Source organism: Solea senegalensis, linkage group LG9 (genome assembly GCF_019176455.1).
Source record: "Solea senegalensis isolate Sse05_10M linkage group LG9, IFAPA_SoseM_1, whole genome shotgun sequence".
NCBI lineage: Eukaryota > Metazoa > Chordata > Actinopteri > Pleuronectiformes > Soleidae > Solea > Solea senegalensis.
Genome location: NC_058029.1, coordinates 25,173,693 through 25,194,325, shown reverse-complemented (window position 1 = coordinate 25,194,325; position 20,633 = coordinate 25,173,693). Strand labels below are relative to the sequence as shown.

Here is a 20,633-nt window from a genome sequence, read left to right as displayed (position 1 = left end):
AACTATAAATGTAATTCTGTCTGCTGTCACTAGGTGGCGCTGTATTTGAAATTGAATATTTTCATATAGACGTGTTCAGGGCCGGGCTATCATCAATCCCAGCAACTTTGGTTCAGATCGGACCAGGATTGGCAAAGTTGTAACAGTTTGTTTTTTTAGAATTTTCTACCACCACCAGGAGGCGCTGTTTTCAAAATGTACCGTTTCAGCAACACAGTCGTCTTCAGCAACTAACCATCATCAACTATAGCAAGTTTGGTTGGGATCAGACCTTCCATCGCAAAGTTATAAGTTTCATTGTCCGGGAAGAGCTACTTCCTGTGTGCAGGTCATGGTTTACAAGCATGTTCAGGGCGGGCCCTTGGTCTCACATATCAAGTTTTGGGCCAATTGGTCAATGTTTGGCGGAGTTAAAGGGCACTTCCTGTTTCGGGCGACCTACTTCCTGTGTGCAGGTGATTAATGCTTACAGATGTGTGTTGGGGCAGGCCTTGGTACACTATGCATTTTTTGGGCGATTGGTCTATGTTTGAGGTTAAGGCACTTCTGTTTGAATGACCTACTTCCTGGCGTACAGGTCATATCTGAAACACGTGTTCAGAATTGAGCCCCTTGGTCTCACATATCAAGTTTCGGGATGATTGGTCAATGTTTGGTGAAGTTGAAGGGCACTTCCTGTTTCAGAGGATCTACTTCCTATGTGCAGGTGATGTCTTGCAGACGTGTTCAGGGCGGGCCCTTGGTCTCACATATCAAGTTTTGGGATGGTTGGTCAATTTTTGGTGAAGTTACAGGGCACTTCCTGTTTAGCGGCGAAACGCACAATTCAAAATGGCCGACATCGCGTTGGGGTCAAGTTCGCATTTGTAGACGTGTTCAGGGGCGGTGTCTCGTGTCACGTATAAAGTTTTGTGCCGATCGGCGAATGTGTGACGAAGTTATAGCACACGTCCTGTTTCGTGGCGAGCCGCCGAAATTCGCCAAAATTCTGATGGCTGCCGTGGCCACACCCCTTTGAATCTGCAAAAGCTTCCTATAACTTTTGATCTTGGATAGGTCTCGAACAATTTGACGCGTTTTCCGTGTTGCTACAATGAACGCCCTCAGACAAGTTAGTTCAGTTACGAAACTTGTAAAACGCCAAGATGGACGCCAAATCCAAGATGGCCGACTTCCTGTTGAGTCGAGGTCATGGTCTCAAAAGGATTTTTTGTTCGGCTTGCGCCAAACAATCACTCCACCAAGTTTCAGGAAATTCGGTGAAACTAAATTTTGCCTGCTCCATAGGCACGTGACCTGTGGGGGCGCTACTGAGCCATTTTTCATTGGTTTTTCGCAATTCCACTATTTTATCGAATTTTTCGGCAGTTCTGATGTGCGTGTTAATTTTCGTCTGTTTTCACGCAGGTTCAGGGGGTCAAATTCAAGATCCCATGGAGAGAAAGAAAATAATAATAACTAGTACCGCAAGCGGTAATCAACGGGTTCGAGCTTGACGGCTCGCGAGTCCCTGTGCGTCCACGTTGCAGCGCGAGTCCTCTTCCTCATCTTCCGTTCATTCACTGCTTGTGGTACTGGTTATTTTCAGCTGCATCCCCGCGCAATGTCAGGCGTGTCAGTTTAAAATGGCCGTCTTCCTGTTGGGTGAAAGGCGTGTCCGTAAGTGTGTGTGTGTGTGTGTCCAGGTATGACTAATGTTGTGGGGACCTAGACCTGTTTACACAGTCACATTATGGGGACTTGTCTTTCTTGTGGGGACAAAAATCAAGTCCCCATAATGTAAATGACTACATTTTAAGGTGATGATATGTTTTAATGTTAGGTTGAGGTCAGGGCTAGGACTAGGATTAAGATTAAGTCAGTAGTAATTATGGTTAAGGCTAGAGTAAGTCTCCAGGAAATGAATGTAAGTCAATGCAATGTCCACTTCAATTTAAACCTCAACTTTAAACCTAAACCTAAACTTGTACTTAAACCTAAATTTGAACTTAAACCTTAATTTAAACGTAAACCTTAAACTTAAATCTTAACATTAACCTTAACTTAAATCTTAACTTTTACCTTAACTTAAACTTGAACTTGAACTTGAACTTGAACCTAAACTTAAACGTGTGTGTGTGTGTGTGTGTGTGTGTGCTCCACAGTGCACGGTGTGGGACTGGGACTCTAACGGGAAACACGACTACATCGGTGAGTTTGAGGCCACGTTTAAGGAGATGAGAGGGGCGATCGACGGCAGACAGGTGAGTTCATGTTTCACACCAGAGGTCAAAGGTTCAGGTTGCTATGACAACCTCAGAGACTCACCAGTCACGTCAGCGTTCATATATACAGTACCATGTGAATTTGTGCGGTTGTTGTGAGAGAGACGACAACAATGCTGCTCTACAGCAGAAACCAGCGTTAGCTTAGTTTAACTAGAAATGACTCCGTCTCCCATGAAAGTGCCAATTAGCGCTGTGAGCGCCCTCTAAGGGTCAGAATTCCTCAGGGTTTGTTTGGACAGATATAATTAACTGTGAACATCATCTGCAGAGACACAGCCAGAGCGAGATGAAGCAGCCTCTCATTAGAGTAAAGCTCCTCGCCCAGTAACTGCGCTCAGGTCTCAGGTGTGTTTTTTTACTCACAAAATTCCCTGGAGACAACGACGACAAGGATAAGGAGGACGACGCACAACCAGAGTGAGCGGGATTCACTCACAGCTGTCACATCTGACACGGAGACGAAGAGGAACACATCACCGTGTTGATCAGCTTTCATTTATCATCTATGTCACAGTGTTACCAAGAAAATACTCACTAACATCCAAGTGAAAACACACGAGGCATCAGTCAGTCTGACAGTGTTATAGCATTAAAACATGCTGCGTCATCGCATTAAAACGTGCCGCGTCATAGCATTTAAGCATTAAAACATGCCGCGTCATAACATTAAAACATGCCGCGTCATAGCATTAAAACATGCAGCGTCACAGCATTGAAATATGCAGCGTCATAGCATTAAAATATGCAGCGTCATTGCATTAAAACATGCTGCATCATAGAATTAAAACATGCAGCGTCATAGCATTTAAACATTAAAACATGCCGCGTCATAGCATTAAAACATGCCGCGTCATACCATTAAAACATGCAGCCTCATAGTGTTAAAACATGTGGAGTGTCATAGCATTAAAACATGTGGGTGTCATAGCATTAAAACATGCAGCGTCCATAGCATTAAACATGCAGCGTCATAAAGGTATTAAAACATGCTGGCGTCATAGCATTAAACATGCGGAGTGTCATACCATTAAACATGCAATGTCATAGAATTAAAACATGCCGCGTCATAGCATTAAAACATGCCGCATCATACCATTAAAACATGCAACGTAATAGGATTAAAAACATGCCCGCGTCATAGCATTAAAACATGCGAATTATTAGGTACCATTAAAACATGCCAGCGTATGGGATTAAAACATGCCGGCGTCATAGCATTAAACATGCCATCATACCATTAAACATGCAACCTCATACCATTAAAACATGCAACGTAATAGGATTAAAAACATGCCGCGTCATAGCATTAAAACATGCCGCATCATACCATTAAAACATGCAGCCTCATAGTGTTAAAACATGTCGTGTCATAGCATTAAAACATGTCGTGTCATAGCATTAAAACATGCCCTGTCATAGGATTAAAACATGTTGCGTCATAGCATTAAAACATGCCGTGTCATAGCAATAAAACATGCCGCGTCATTTGATGCAGATTTTATGTGACACGTGTTTTGATTTTCACATGTTTTCACTGAGTGTGATGACCAATAACCACCATCCTGCAAAATCCTGAACTATCCTTTAAAGTTCTGTTGTAATGTCCATGTGTGTTCAGTGACAGAGCGCCACCTGCAGGCTGACGATGTGTGTGTGTGTGTTGCAGGTGCAGTGGCCGTGTCTGAACCCCAAATACAAAGTGAAGAAGAAGAACTACAAGAACTCCGGGATCGTCATCCTGAACCAGTGCAAGGTGACACACCTGTCCACCTGTTCACCCGCTCACCTTTTCACCTGTTCACCCATCCACCTGTGCACCTGTTAACCTGTCCACCCATCCACCCATTCACCTGTCCACCTGTTCACCTGTTCACCCGCCCACCCGTTCACCTGTTCACCCGTCCACCTGTTCATCTGTCCATCTGTCCATCTGTCTGTCCATCTGTCCACCTGTCCACCTGTTCACCTGTTCACCTGTTCATCTGTTCACCTATTCACTCATTCACCCGTTCATCTGTCCACCTGTTCACCCGCTCACCCGTTCACCCATCCACCCGTTCATCTGTCCATCTGTTCACTCGTTCACCCGTTCAATACCTCTGCTCCACCTCAGGCTGGGTTTTCACAGTAGTTGCCAGCGGCGACAGCGTCTGTGTCTGTCTGACAGAACCAATTATGTGTGTGTGAGCAGCTTCACACTGTCACTCAACATGTGAAGAGCTCCACCCCCAGGCTTCAGGACGCTGCCGTGACATCAATCACTCTGAGAAATGAGGACATGTCCATGTCCACCACTAACAAGCTCTCACTGTGTTTCCTGATGATGATGGTGAAGATGATGATGATGATGATGGTGATGGTGATGGTGAAGGTGATGATGATGGTGATCGTGATATGATGATGATGATGGTGATGATGATGATGATGATGATGATGATGATGATGGCGATGATGGTTGTGATGATGGTGATGATGATGATGATATGATGGTGGTGGTGATGATGATGATGATGATGATTGTGATGATGGTGATGGTGATGGTGATGGTGATGATGATGATGGTGATGATGATGATGATGATGATGATATGATGGTGGTGGTGAGGATGATGATGATGATTGTAAAGATGGTGAAGGTGATGGTGAAATGACGATGGTGGTGATGATGATGATGATGATGATGATGTTATCCGTGTTTTTTGTTGGTAGATCATCAAGATGCACTCATTCCTGGATTATATTATGGGAGGCTGTCAGATCCAGTTTACAGTGAGTTCACTCACACACACACAGATCATCATCCTGCTCCACATTCATTACATTACATTACATTACATTACATGTCATTTAGCAGACTCTTTTATCCAAAGTGACTTACAAAAGTGCATTTAAACATTTGGGTACAAATAAGAGCTAGAAGTAAGTAAGAGCTTCAAGTAGATCAAACGATGAAGTGCTAGTCATAAGTGCGATGTACAAGTTTTTTTTGTTTTTTTTTGTCGTCTTAGTCGAGGTAGAGTCGGAAGAAATGTGTTTTTAGTCGGCGGCGGAAAATGTGGAGGCTTTCAGCTGTCCGGATGTCGATGGGGAGATCGTTCCACCATTTGGGAGCGAGGACAGTGAACAGTCTTGAGTTCTGCGAGTGCCTCTGCGATCCTCTCAGTGAGGGGGCAGCGAGCCGGTTTGTCGATGCAGAGCGAAGTGGGCGGGCTGGGGTGTAGGTTTTGATCATGTCCTGGATGTAGGCTGGACCGGATCCGTTTGTAGCATGAAACACAAGCACTAGAGTCTTGAAGCGGATGCGAGCAGCTACAGGAAGCCAGTGAAGGGAGTGGAGGAGCGGTGTAGTGTGGGAGAACTTTGGTACGTTGAAGACCAGTCGAGCTGCTGCATTGTGGATGAGTTGCAGAGGTCGTATGGCACATGCAGGAAGACCAGCCAGGAGGGAGTTGCAGAAATCCAAGCGTGAGATGACAAGAGCCTGGACCAGGACCTGTGCCGCCTTCTGGGTTAGAAGAGGCCGTATCCTTCGGATGTTGTGCAACATGTATCTGCAAGATCTAGCTGTTGCAGCAATGTTGGCAGTGAGGGAGAGATGGTCATCAAGTGTCACACCCAGGTTCCTTGCGGTATGTGAAGGAGTTACCACAGAGTTGTCGAGGGTGATGGTTAGGTCTGTGGTGGGAGAGCTTTTTCCTGGGAGAAAAAGAAATTCAGTCTTGTCGAGATTGAGTTTCAGGTGATGGTCAGACATCCACTGAGAGATGTCAGTCAGACAAGCGGTGATCCGTTCTGCTACCTGTGTGTCGGAGCTGGGAAAAGAGAGAATGAGTTGGGTGTCATCGGCGTAGCTGTGATAGGAAAAACCATGAGAGCGAATAACCGAACCAAGAGAGTTGGTGTATAGAGAGAAGAGGAGAGGGCCCAAGACAGAACCCTGAGGCACCCCAGTAGCTAGAGGACAGGGTTCCGACACGGATCCTCTCCAGGTTACTCTGTATGTTCGGTTTTGAAGATAGGACGAGAGTAGGGTAAGTGCAGAGCCTGAGACACCTAGTTCTTGAAGGGAGGAAGTAAGGATCTGGTGGTTAACTGTGTCAAACGCTGCAGAAAGGTCCAAGAGGATGAGCACAGAGGAGAGAGAGGCAGCCCTGGCAGTGTGGAGTTGCTCAGTGACAGCAAGAAGTGCAGTTTCGGTCGAGTGACCTGCTTTAAAACCAGACTGAAGAGGATCAAGAAGGTTGTTCCGGTGAAGGTAGGATGAGAGTTGATTAAAGATAGCGCGCTCCAGAGTTTTGGAGAGAAAAGGAAGAAGAGAGACAGGTCTGTAGTTATTTACTTTTTACAGAATGGTCAAGGGTGGGTTTTTTAAGGAGGGGGGTCACTCTGGCCTCTTTAAGAGAGTCTGGAAAGCAGCCAGATGATAGAGATGTGTTAATGAGGTGGGTGAGGAAAGGAAGAAGATCAGAAGCAATTGACTGAAGAAGGTAAGAGGGGATAGGGTCAAGGGGGCAGGAGGTGGGACGGGCAGAGGTTATTAGGGAAATAACTTGATACTGAGATAGAGGGGAGAAAGAGGATAGAGAAGGAGCTGAATGTGTGGTTGGTAGAGTGGTGAGATCAGGAGGTGGGGTTGAGAAAGAAGAGCGAATGTCATCTACTTTTTTTGTGAAGTAGTTGACAAAGTGAATTGGTAGAAGGGAGGAAGGAGGAGGGGGAGTGGGGGGATCAAGGAGGTTAGAGAAGATAGAGAAAAGTTTTTTGGGGTTAGAGAAAGAGGATTGAATTTTAGTCTGATAGAAAGATTGTTTGGCTGCAGAGATAGAGGCAGTGAAGGTGGAGAGGAGAGAGTGATAGGAAAGCAGGTCATCAGGGTGTTTTGATTTCCTCCATTTTCTTTCTGCTGCCCGTATCGTGGCTCTCTCTCGACAACCACGGGGCTGGGGAGGACTTACGAACCCGCCCGGAAGTAAGAGGACAGAGAGAGTCAAGAGAGGAGGACAGAGTAGAGAGGAAGGTGTCTGTGGCAGAGTTGGGATGTATGAGGGAGAAGGAGTCAGCTGAAGGAAGTGCTGATAGAACAGTTGAGGAGAGAGAGGAGGGAGAGAGAGAGTGAATGTTACGACGGACAAGTGCAATATCTGATGAGATGAGATCCTCAGATTGGGAGAGTGGGAGAGAGTAGGAAATGAAGAAATGATCAGAGACATGAAGTGGGGTTACTTTGAGGTCGGAGGTGGAGCAGTTTCTGGTGAAGATGAGGTCAAGGTGGTTGCCAGCTCTGTGAGTTGGTGGAGAAGGAGCAAGTGAGAGAGAAAGAGATGAAAGTAGAAGAAGTAGATCGGATGACTCTCTCATTCTGTCAGGAGGAAATGCTGTCTTTCTCTTTCTCTGTCTCTGATTGGCTGTCACCTCTGCAGGTAGCCGTGGACTTCACGGCGTCCAATGGCGATCCTCGAAACAGCTGCTCTCTTCACTACATCCACCCGTACCAACCCAACGAGTACCTGAAGGCTCTGGTGGCCGTGGGCGAGATCTGCCAGGACTACGACAGGTGAGTCACATGATGTCTCATCACACCTATACAGATGACACTTCACAGTTCAGGGGTCGTGTCCTTGGATAGAGCACAGCATTAGTAAACAGTGCTCAGCCACATGGACACGCCCACAGCCAATCACACGCGAGCTCATGCTGACATCACAGTCACAAACCTCTTCAATGTTTCATTTGTGGGGTTTTTTCTTCTTCAGTGACAAAATGTTCCCGGCGTTTGGCTTCGGTGCTCAGATTCCTCCCGACTACAAGGTAATTTAAACGCTCAGCTCGCCGTCTCTCCCAGCATGCTCTCTGTCAGTGGAGGAGTCCTGGAGAGAGGAGGCGGCTGAGGTGATTACCCTCCTCCTCCCCCCCCTCCTGGGTTAGATGTAAGAAGTCTGGATCGACTAAAAAAGAAGCTACAGTAGATGTTTAAATAACAACGATCTGTGTGTGTGTGTGTGTCTGTTTCTGTGTATCTGTGTGTGTATCTCTGTGTGTCTGTGTGTGTGTCTGCGTGTATGTGTGTGTATGTGTGTGTGTCTGCGTGTGTCTGTGTATCTGTGTGTGTGTCTTTTTGTTTGTGTCTGTGTGTGTGTCTTAGTGTATGTGTGTGTGTCTGTGCCTTGTGTGTGTGTGTGTCTGTGTGTCTGTTTGTGTGTGTATCTGTGTGTGACTGTGTGTGTGTCTGTGTATCACTGTGTGTGTGTCTGTGTGTGTATCTGTGTGTGTGTGTATGTGTGTATCTGTGTGCGTGTGTGTGTGTGTGTATCTGTGTCTGTATGTATCTGTGTGTGTCTGTGTGTATCTGTGTGTGTCAGTGTGTGTGTGTGTATCTGTGTCATGTGTGTGTGTCGGTGTGTGTCTGTGTATGTGTCTGTTTGTGTGTATCTGTGTGTGTCTGTGTATATCTGTTCGTACCTGTGTGTGTGTGTATCTGTGTGTGTGTGTCTTTGTGTATGTGTGTGTGTCTGTGTGTATCTGGGTGTGTGTCTGCGTGTATGTGTACCTGTGAAATCTCATACACACATATGAAGCGCTCGCATACACACATTTGAAGCGCTCTCATACACACATATCAAACGTTCTCATATGAAACGCTCTCATATGAAACAGCTCTCATACACACATATGAAGCGCTCTCATACACATATGAAAACGCGCTCTCATACACACATATGAAGCGAACACATATCTCATACACACACATGATCTCATACACACATATGAAATACTCTCATAACAGAACGAAACTCTCATACACACATATGAAGCCTCTCATACACACATACAGCTCTCATACACACATATGAATACACACAGCTCTATACAGCTCTCATACACACATATGAAATGCTCTCATACACACATATGAAACTCCTCTCATACACACATATGAAACGCTCTCATATGAAACGCTCTCATACACACATATAAAATGCTCTCATACACATATGAAGCTTCATACATACACACATATGATACACATACACAATGAAGCACTCATACACACATATGAAACGGCTCTCATACACACTCTCATACACACATATGAAGCGCTCTCATACACACATATGAAATGCTCTTATATATGAAAGCAGCCTCATATGAAAAGCTCTCATACACACATATATGAAGCGCTCCATACACATATACACAATATCTCATACACACCATATATGAAGCTCATGAAACGCTCTCATACACACATATGAAACGCTCTCATATGAAACGCTCTCATACACACATATGAAACGCTCTCACCCACACAATAGTGTGGGTGAGAGCACTATTGAAATGCTCTCACCCACACTATTGAAACACTCATACACACTACTGAGATTTCAGTGTAAACGGAAGGCATATCAGTGTAAACAGAAGGCATTTCACTGTAAAAGGAAGGCGGCTCGGAAGAGGAAGTGTAGTGTCTTTGGAATGCAAATGTCGTCTCAGGAGCTTTCCGGTGGTCTAACAGAAGCTGCCGCTTGACTAAATAACATTTTGGTGTCAGCAGAGACCATTCGAACATTGTCTAATGCAACAACAAGCGGGCAACAGTCGCACGTTGCCTCAGGTGCCGACACGGTGGAGAGTCGACTTGCAACGCTTTTCCCATCTAGCGGCCACAGCGGCCAGCCACAGCCAGCTGTGTGCCCGGTCCACTGCGGTCAAGTGAGCCGTCATTCGTCAACTAGCACTGATTCTCAGCCGACTCCGTTTATTGTTGTATTGGACAATGTTCGAATGGTCTCTGCCAACGCCAACATTTTATTTAGTAAAGTGGCAGCTTCTGTTAGACCACCGGAAAGCTCCTGAGACGACATCTGCTCTCCAAAGATGCTACACTTCCTCTTCCAAGCCACCTTCCGTTTACACTGAAATCTCAGTAGTGTGTATGAGAGCATTTCATATGTGTGTATGAGAGCATTTCATATGTGTGTGTGAGAGCATAACATTTCATATGTGTAAGAAGCGTTTCGCATAACATTTCATATGTGTGTGAAATATGTGTGTATGAGAGCATAACATTTCATATGTGTGTGAGAGCGTTTCATATGTGTGTATGAGAGCATAACATTTCATATGTGTGTTTCATATGTGTGTATGAGAGCATAACATTTCATATGTGTGTATGAGCGCATAACATTTCATATGTGTGTATGAGAGGATTTCACTAATGTGTGTGAATGGTAATTCTGAATAATGTCCCTGACAGCCCCTCATAAGAGAGCGTTAATTATCTTACTGCAATTTTTTTAAATGCAGAGATCAAACAGTCTTCCTATCACCCCCCCCCCAGATCTCCCACGACTTTGCGGTGAATTTTAACGAGGAGAACCCGGAGTGTGCAGGTATGTGTTTGATTTGTTTCAGTAATTCAGTAAAGAGTTTTTCTTTTGACTAATTATTTGTTATATTTTGGCCAAACCTTAGTTTTTTTAACTTAATAGTTAGCTAATTTTTGACCTCATTGTAGCTATTTTGCTAACTTTCAGCTATCATTTGGCTATTTTCTCTGTTAGCTAACAGTAATCTATAGTTTGGCTTAGTTTTAGCTTATTTGCTAATTTTTAGCTACCAACTATTCAATTCAATTCAATTCAATTTTATTTGTATAGCGCCAAATCATAACATACATGATCTCAGGTCTGTACATAGACAACATCAAAGAGAGCAGAGAAACACAACAGTTCACACAATGAGCAAACACTAGGCATCAGTGGAGAGAAAAAACTCCCTCTTAACAGAAGAAGAAATCTCTGACAGAACCAGACTCAGAGATGTGCGGTCATCTGCCTCGACCGATTGGGGTGAAAGGAAAAATGGGGGACAGCGGAGAGGTGGGGCACAGAAAGGGGGGAGAGAAAGGACAAGAGGGAGATGAGGTAGAGACAGAAGAGAGAGAGAGACCAGGAGCAGATACACAACAACTGTATCGAGTTACAATTTTATATAGTTAATGATATCGACTTTTAATTATAGCACAATAATAATGGTGATCATATGTATGATATGGATAGCCTCGAAAACTGGATCTGGATCCTGCAACCTGCAAGATGAGAATACAGAGAGAGAGAGAGAGGGAAGGAAGGAAAGACACAAACTAGGGAGAGAAAGAGACAAGGTTAATGACATATAAAAACTCATAATCATATGAGAGAGTGAATGTGCGTGTACCACAGGAAAATCCCCCAGCAGTTTAGTTCTATAGCAGCATAACTAAGAGATGGTCCAGGTTTCCCTGAACCAGCTCTAACTATAAGCTTTATCAAAAAGGAAAGTTTTAAGTTTAACTTTAAATACAGGGAGAGGCTCCGCCTCCCGAACTATCATTGGGAGCTGGTTCCACAGGAGAGGAGGAGCCTGGTAACTGAAGGTTCTGCCTCCCATTGTACTCTTTCAGACTCTGGGAACCACAAGTAAACCTGTATTTTGTGACCTAAGTGGTCTATTAGGGTGATAGGGTAAGACTAGGTCTTTCAGGTATGAAGGGGCCTGACCATTAAGTGCTTTGTACGTGAGGAGGAGGATTTTAGATTGAATTCTAAACTGTACAGGGAGCCAGTGTAGAGAAGCTAACACTGGAGTTATATGGTCTCTCTTTCTAGTTCCTGTCAGAACTCGTACTGCAGCATTTTGTATTAACTGAAGGATTCTAACAGACTTGTTGGAACATCCTGATAATAAGGAGTTACAGTAATCTAATCTAGATGTAACTAGCTAACTTTCCATCTGTTGCTGCTGTTAGCAGGCTCCTCCCACTTCTTTACATCACGTCATGGACTTACTGTATATCAGAGAGAGCACCGCCCCTGTGTGGATTTCTGGCGCCTGATTGGATTGGTGTTTGTGGGACTGAAAGTGTCTGACTGGAGAGGCGGAGTCAAAGCTTGTTGTTGTTTTCCTGTCAGGCATCCAGGGTGTGGTGGAGGCGTATCAGGCCTGCCTCCCTAAACTGCAGCTCTATGGTCCCACGAACATCGCCCCCATCATCCAGAAAGTGGCCAAGTCCGCCTCGCAAGAGCTTCATACCAAAGAGGCCATGGTAAGGGACGTTTGATTTATTCACTCTTCAAACAATTTCTTTTTATGTATAGTGTGGCCAATGTTAGCTACTATGCTAATGTTAGAAACTTTGATCACATCATTTCTTTTTAGGTTTAGTGTGGCCAATGTTAGCGACTATGCTAATGTTAGCAACTTTGATCAAATCATTTCTATGTGGTTTACTGTGGCCAATGTTAGCCACTATGCTGGTGTAAACAACTTTGATAGCGACTTTGCTAATGTTAGCAACGATAGCAAAATAGCAAAGTTTTAAGTTTTAGAACCAAAAAGATCACGTTAATTAAGATGTGAGACTAAACGTGACAACGAGGCGCAGGCCACGCCTCCTCAGATTCCCGTGAGGCGGCTTAAACCTCACTTAAAAATCCGCCGATGTGGACGTTCTGTTGACTGATGTCTCCAACATTCACTCTTCCAGCAATACTTCATCCTGCTGATCCTCACAGACGGCGTCATCACCGACATGGCCGACACCCGGGAGGCCATCGTCCAGGCGTCCCACCTCCCCATGTCCATCATCATCGTCGGGATCGGGAACGCCGACTTCAGCGACATGCAGATGCTGGACGGCGATGACGGGATCCTGCGGTCACTTAAAGGAGAGCCTGTCCTCCGCGACATCGTCCAGTTTGTTCCCTTCCGCAACTTCAAACACGTAAGTCACGCAAAAAATACAAAACAATTAAATTAACTAGAAAAATATGTGGAAAAATTTTAAACGTGCTAAAACCTGAAGTATTTAAACAAAGTAGTGTCTTTGTGGAATCAACCTTTATAACATTGGGAGAGAGAGAGAGACTGACTATTGCAGCCGGTTACACAAGACCCTCCCCCTTCCCCTACCTGTCCCCTCCAAACACCTGTTTCTCATTCATTAGTCATTATCTACCGCTTTATCCTCCACCAGTAGTGTGCCAATCTCAGCTACATCGGGCAATAGGCGGGGTACACCCTGGACAGTTCGCCAGTCCATCGCAGGGCCACACACACACACACACACAGATAGAGACAAACAACCATTCACTCTTCTCACACTCACTCTCACAGTCAATTTAGAGTGTCCAATTTACCTAATCCCCACATTGCATGTTTTTGGACTGTGGGAGGAAGCCGGAGAACCCGGACAGAAGCCACGCACACACGGGGAGAACATGCAAACTCCAATGCAGAAAGGCCCTTGTTCCAACCGGGGCTCGAACCCGGGTCTTCTCGCTGCAAGGCGAGAGTGCTAACCACTACCCCACCGTGTGGCCCACACCTGTTTCTAACTGTCCTAAACTGGTGAAAAACAGAGAAAACAACGCATTTTAAAGTTGTGGTATTTCAAGAACAGTTGATGACAGAGAGTGAATGTTTGGTGTGTGAGCATCAGGAGGCTTTCAGCCGCTCCCACATTCACATCTGTGACAAACTGCTGTGAAATGACAGAGAAACCACAGCTTTAACATCACCATGGTCTTCATTTTTAAAAGTTTTAACTAGGGAGTCAAAGGGAGGTTTGTGCTTTTAGGTGATTTTAAGAAAAACGAAATTGTTAGACGACAACCACAGCAACGTGTTTATGTAGAAACTGTCTGAGAAGAGTTTAGTCATTTTTTTCATGGACCTCAGCAGAGTGTGCCACTCTAACGGTGCAATACACACTCATTATAAAAATTCAAAACATAACTCAAGTATAAAACCTAAACTGTGATTGTTTAAAACCGTAAAATTTATAAAAAATGTGTTTGTTTAAAGTTTCAACCACATCTTTATGTTAAAGTATGACGACACTGTGACACTCCACAGTGGGTGTTTTTTTGACCGTCAGCACATTTCCAATCAAAACACATTTTAATATAAAATGTGTTCTGTTTTTTCTCAAAACTGCAGCACAATATTGTGACTGAAGATGAAAAATAATAAGAAGCCTGAACAATTATAATAGATGCCTGCTTAGCAATGCAAATCAATGGAGATTTGCATTGCTAAGCAGGCACTGTAATAAAAAAATGTCTCCTTCTGTCTGAGGAGTTCCCCAAGGCTCAGTGTTAGAGCCGCTGTTTTTCTCCTGGTTACTTTTATTCTGCTAATGTAACTTCTGATGTAACAGAACAATCTGCAGGTTCTGATTATCAGACTCTCGCTGACCCTGGTTCAACTTCACTGTTTGTACCTTGAGCCTAAACACATGACTCACTCAATAAAATCCACATCAGTTTAAGGGCCAATCTTATCGCTCCTTTTCCAGCTACCTCTTCCCTGACCCCTGACCCCTGGGTTAAAAGGGGTAGTGGCTAAAATGTAGCCATATAAGCAGATATTACTTTATTTGCTGGATATGGTTCACTTTAATGTCTTTATCTCACTGTTAGACAGACTTTTCCAACAGGAAACTGAAGTGTGTCAACCACTCACTCTCCCACACCAAACCTCATAGAGATAATCAGTGATTTTAACATCACACTGGAGTTGTTGATCCTCTGCTACCTCGTGTGGTCACTTTGTGTCACTGACTTCAATCTGAACAATGGATTTAAAACACTGAAGTGACAAAATCAGACGTGTGTTTGTGCGCGTGCGTGCGTGCGTGCGCAAAAGGGCATGTGTGTGTGTGTGCATGTGTGTGTGCGTGTGCCATGTTGTAGCTTGGGTTTGAAGAAGGTCAGAGTTGCTTCAGCTTGAATGTTGTGGTGAAACAGCGATCACATCAGTGTGGACATGTTTTACCTCTGGCAGCAGATGATGTTCATTTAGAAAAAGCTTGTCTTGATAGAAAATGATGAAGAGTGACCCAAATATAGCTGAAGTGTCAGGGAAGTAATAATCTAGGAGGAGAGGAGAGGAGAGGAGAGGAGAGGAGAGAGGGTGTTGAAGAAATTAGTTTTCAGCCTTGAAGCAAAAGGAAGAGAGGGTTAATGTTCCAGCTCATCTTCAGCCTTTGTCTCTCTCACTTTCACTGAGATAGTAAACACAAGATTTACAACAACGTGTACATTATACATGTATATATAAATTATAGACATATTGTATATCGATTATACATACATCATATACACATTATATACTTTATACATGCATATACACATACATATATATACACTATAAATACATTATATACACATTATATACATTATACATACATTATATACATTATACATACATTATATACACATTATTTACACATTATATATTATATACATTATATACTGTATGTAAAACCAAGAAGACAATCCATCCATCTTCTACCACTTTATCCTCCACACGAGGGTCAGCAGGGGACGCTGTGCCAATCTCAGGCCCTGATAAGCGGGGTCACGCCTTGATAGGCGGGGTCTCGCCTATCTTGCCTATCGTGTTTAATATTCACGATTCATACATGTCAAACACCTGAAAGCTACGTGTCATGAGCTACATAACATTAACGTTAATGTTAGTTGTCTCTCCTCTCGCTGGTGTTCTATACGTGAAACTCCCCAACCTGTCAATCAAAGTCCAGTGGCTCTGCCCCCAAAGTGTCAACCTCCTGCAGGTACACTTGGTTCTGACCGGGGCTCGGACCTGGGTCTCCGTGTTCATACAGACTTTCACATGTTTCTGTTTATTCACTTCCTGTTTCACCATGATTCTTCCTCCTCTTCCTCCTGCTCCTCCTCTTCCTCAGGCGTCACCAGCTGCTCTGGCTAAGAGTGTCCTTGCTGAAGTACCAAACCAGGTTGTGGACTTCTACAACAGTAAAGGGATCAGGCCCAAAGTTCCTGCTCACTTCCCGTCTTCCAGACCGTTTGGTCCATGAGAACAAACATGTTTACTCCTGCTCCTCCTGCTCCTCCTGCTCCTGCTTCTCCTGCTCCCTCCCTGCTCCTTCTGCTTCTCCTGCTCCTCCTCCCTGATGCTCCTCCTCCTCCCCTGCTGCTCCTCCTCCTGATGCTCCTCCTGCTCCTCCTCCTCCTGCTCCTCCTGTAGTTTGTTAATGTGGACGTTAAAGGTGTGACACGCTGCTTTGAACGCTCTGATGATGATGAGGATTTAGCTCAGATCATGTGACGCTGACTCTCACCTGTGATTGGATGCTGAGGTTCTGAGGAGTTAACGTAACGAGACGATGATGACGTCACAGATTCAAACAGAGAGTCGCCCCCTGGTGGCCGGGCTGTGACGTCCATGTTCCTTTTGATCTCGGTGTAAAAATGCTAGCTGTAGCACCTTTAGCGTCCGCGTGCATGTGTGAGTAGATGTAGCATCAGATGTGTCTTTGAACACTCCACATGAAAAGCACACACACACGACTCCACCTCCCCGCACAAACTCCGCCTCCCCGCAGAGTGCATGACAGACGTGGGCGGCGGTCAGCGGCAGAATGTATGGCCCCTCCCTCTTGGATTGTTTTTATACCAGTTTATGGAGATTTTGGTAAATTTCGCAAAAGGTTTGTACGTTTTTTTTTCTGTGACGTCAGATGTGTGCGAGCGTCGCCGCCCTCTGGTGGTTTTTAAAAGCACAGCAGATGCATGAGCTGTTGTTTTGCATGACTCTCAGGTCCTCGTGATCATTGTTCCTGCTCGTGAATAATGAGTTATAATAGTAATAATAGTAATAATAGTAATAATAATGATGATGATGATGGTGATGATGTTTACAAAGTTCCCGACAAAGGAACGTCTGCTCTGAAGCATGTTCACGTTTAACGATGATGTGTGAGTAGATTTTAAAAAGCACAACCTCAGTTTTGTAGAACATGGTGATAGACTTTGTGTCTTCTTCTATTATTTATAAGTATATAAGTTGAGTTAGGCTTAGTTTAGTTAGGTTTAGTTAGATAAACTCAGCATGTTGAGCTGCACATCAGTGAATTCAATGTTGTTCCTTTAGTTTTTTAAGTGATAAATAAACGACTGATGATGAAAAAATCGTTTTACAGCTGATTTACTGTGTGTGTGACTGACTGTGTGTGTGTGCGTGTGTGTGCGTGTGAGTGAGAGTGACTGTGTGTGTGTGTGTGGAGAGTGACTGTGTGTGTGTGGTAGTGACTGTGTGTGTGCTGTGTGTGTGTGTGTGTGAGTGTGTGTGTGCGTGTGTGACTGTGTGTGTGTGAGTGACTGTGTGTGTGTGCGTGTGTGTGTGTGTGTGAGAGTGACTGTGTGTGTGTGTGAGTGACTGCGTGTGTGTGTGTGTGTGATGATAAAATCACTGATTTTCTCTATGAGGTTTGGTGTGAGAGAGTGAGGTACTGACAGCAATAAGTATTGAAGTGACTTTCATCATCATCAGAATCATCATCAACAGCATCATCATCATCATCAGCAGCAGCAGCAGCATCATCATCATCAGCATCATCATCATGCAGCAGCATCATCATCATCAGCAGCAGCATCATCGTCAGCACATCATCATGGCAGCATCATCATCATCATCATCATCAGCATCATCATCATCAACAGCATCATCATCAGCATCATCATCATCAGCAGCAGCAGCATCATCATCATCAGCATCATCATAAGCATCATCATCATCAGCAGCAGCATCATCATCATCATCATCAGCATCATCATAAGCAGCATCATCATCATCATCATCAGTAGCATCATCATCATCACCATCATCATCATCATCCAGCATCATCATCATCAGCAGCAGCAGCATCATCATCATCAGCATCATCATCATCATCGGTAGCATCATCATCATCACCATCATCATCATCATCAGCAGCAGCATCATCGGCAGCAGCAGCATCATCAGCATCATCAGCGGCATCATCATCATCATCATCAGTAGCATCATCATCGTCACCATCATCATCATCATCAGCAGCAGCATCATCATCATCAGCAGCATCATCATCATCAGCATCATCATCATCATCAGCATCATCATCATCATCAGTAGCATCATCATCATCACCATCATCATCATCATCAACGCTTGGCATCATCATCAGCAACAGCATCATCATCAGCAGCACATCATCATCAGCATCATCATCATCATCATCATCATCGATAAGCATCATCATCATCATCAGCGGCATCATCATCATCAGCATCATCATCAGCATCATCATCATCATCATCAGTAGCATCATCATCAGCAGCATCATCATCATCAGCATCATCCATCCAGCATCATCATCATCATCATCAGTAGCATCATCATCATCAGCAGCATCATCATCAGCATCATCATCATCATCATCCAGCAGCATCATCATCAGCAGCAGCACATCATCATCATCATCATCATCAGTAGCATCATCATCATCATCATCAGCAGCATCATCATCAGCATCATCATCATGTCGCCCAGCATCATCATCAGCAGCAGCATCATCATCATCATCATCATCATCATCAGTAGCATCATCATCAGCATCCTTTGAACCAGCGGATCAATAACTTTATTATCACTATTTATTACTGATGGTTGTGTCCATGTGTTTATTTGTGCTGTGTTTTGACCCTCCAGGCCTCCATACATGTTTCACTTTGCTTTATTTCTTCACACTCGTCTTTGAATTTGAATATTCATCTTTAAAATAGAATCTCAGTGTTTTATTGATTCTCCTTTGTTCACTCACTCACTCATTCACTCACTCTGTTCATTCACTAACCAACTGTTCATTCATTCACTCACTCTGTTCATGCACTCACTCTGTTCATTCACTCACTCACACTTTTCACTCACTCTGTTCATTCACTCATTCAATCTGTTCACTCACTCACTGTTCATTCATTCACTCACTATGTTCACTATCTGTTCACTCCCACTCCTCCTCTGTTCATTCACTCTCTGTTCATTCATTCATTCACCCACTCACCCCTCCTCACTCTGTTCCATTCACTCTCTATGTTCACTCTCTGTTCATTCACTCACTCACTCTGTTCACTCACTCACACTGTTCACTCAGTGGTCATTCACTCAATCACTCTGTTCATTCACTCACTTACTCTGTTTACTCACTCACTCACACCCACTCACTCTCATTCATTCATTCATTCACTCACTCACTCATGAGGGTATAGTAGTGTGTGTGTGTGTGTGAGAGTATGATGTTATGTGTATTTAGTGCGTCTCATATGAAGCTTCTCTCTCTCAGTGAAAACAAATCCATGTTCATCTTCGCAGCCATTCACACTCTCACACACAGTCACACACACACACACACACACACACACACACACTCTCATACACACACACACACACACTGCACACACACACACACTGCACACTTACACAGTCCACTCTCACACACACACCCTGCAGTCACTCACCCCACACACACACATGCACACACACACAGTCCCACTCTCACACACCCACACACAGTCACTCTCACACACACCCACCATGCCACACACACACAGTCACTCTCACACACCCACCCCACAGCACTTGATCACTCTGCCACACACATGCACACACACACAGTCACTCTCCACACACACCACACACAGTCACTCACCCACACACACACATGCACACACACCACACACTCTCACCACCACACACACACACACTCACTCTCTCACACACACACCCCACCTCCACACACTCACTCTCTCACACACACACTCTCCTCACACACTCCTCTCACACACACCCACTCACTCTCACACACACACTCCACACACACTCACTCTCTCACACACATACACTCTCTCACACACTCTCTCACACACACACAGACACACACTCAGGAGTTGTTGATCCACTGCTGCCTTCCTCATTAAGTTCTAATGTCTGATTTTGTCTCTTCAGTGTTTGAAATCCAGCGTTCAGTTTGACCTCAGTGACACAAAGTGACCACACGAGGCAGCAGAGGACCAGCAGCTCCTTTGTCCCCACCAGCTAAAATCACTGATTTTCTCTGTGGACTTTGGTGTGCGAGAGTGAGCGGTTTCCTAGTGTCTCTATTGGCAGCCAATTTGTTTTCAGAGTGAGCCTCTACAGTATCTTGGGCTGGTTCTCAGCAGCAGGGGGCGCTCACAGCACACTTTCAAAATGCAGAACTTAATTCTATAATAATAATCATCTGTCAGTTTAACATGTGTGTGTGTGTGTTCAGTTATTCCAGGTTAATGAGTCCTGAGCAGAAATGTCCCAGTTCTACAGAGCAGGGGTCAAAGGTCAGCACAGGCCTGAAGGGAGGGATTTCCTCAGGTAGCTCCGCCTCCTGCAGCTCTGCATTCATCTTCATATGCAGCAGAGAGTCATCATAAAACACGGTGACTCTGGGGCCGAGTTCAGTGTTAGCGTTAGCCGCCATCGCTCTGTCTGA

At 44.5% G+C, this 20,633-nt stretch overlaps 1 protein-coding gene across 4 annotated transcripts in view; it reads left to right on the top strand.

The window, feature by feature from the left end:
- The first annotated feature begins 2,147 nt into the window (after nt 1-2,147).
- Nucleotides 2,148-20,633, top strand: part of LOC122775187 (copine-4-like) — a 23,356-nt gene continuing 4,870 nt past the window's right edge. For 3 of the 4 annotated variants that reach the window (XM_044034987.1, XM_044034985.1, XM_044034984.1), the window contains exons 1-8: nt 2,148-2,243; nt 3,934-4,020; nt 4,976-5,035; nt 7,687-7,820; nt 8,020-8,074; nt 10,605-10,656; nt 12,217-12,350; nt 12,792-13,028. In XM_044034987.1, the coding sequence (XP_043890922.1) occupies nt 2,217-2,243; nt 3,934-4,020; nt 4,976-5,035; nt 7,687-7,820; nt 8,020-8,074; nt 10,605-10,656; nt 12,217-12,350; nt 12,792-13,028 (786 nt within the window). In that variant the 5' untranslated portion in view covers nt 2,148-2,216. Of the gene's footprint in view, nt 2,244-3,933; nt 4,021-4,975; nt 5,036-7,686; nt 7,821-8,019; nt 8,075-10,604; nt 10,657-12,216; nt 12,351-12,791; nt 13,029-16,016; nt 16,213-20,633 lie in introns of those variants that run through there. The other variant, XM_044034986.1, reaches the window with a different exon arrangement.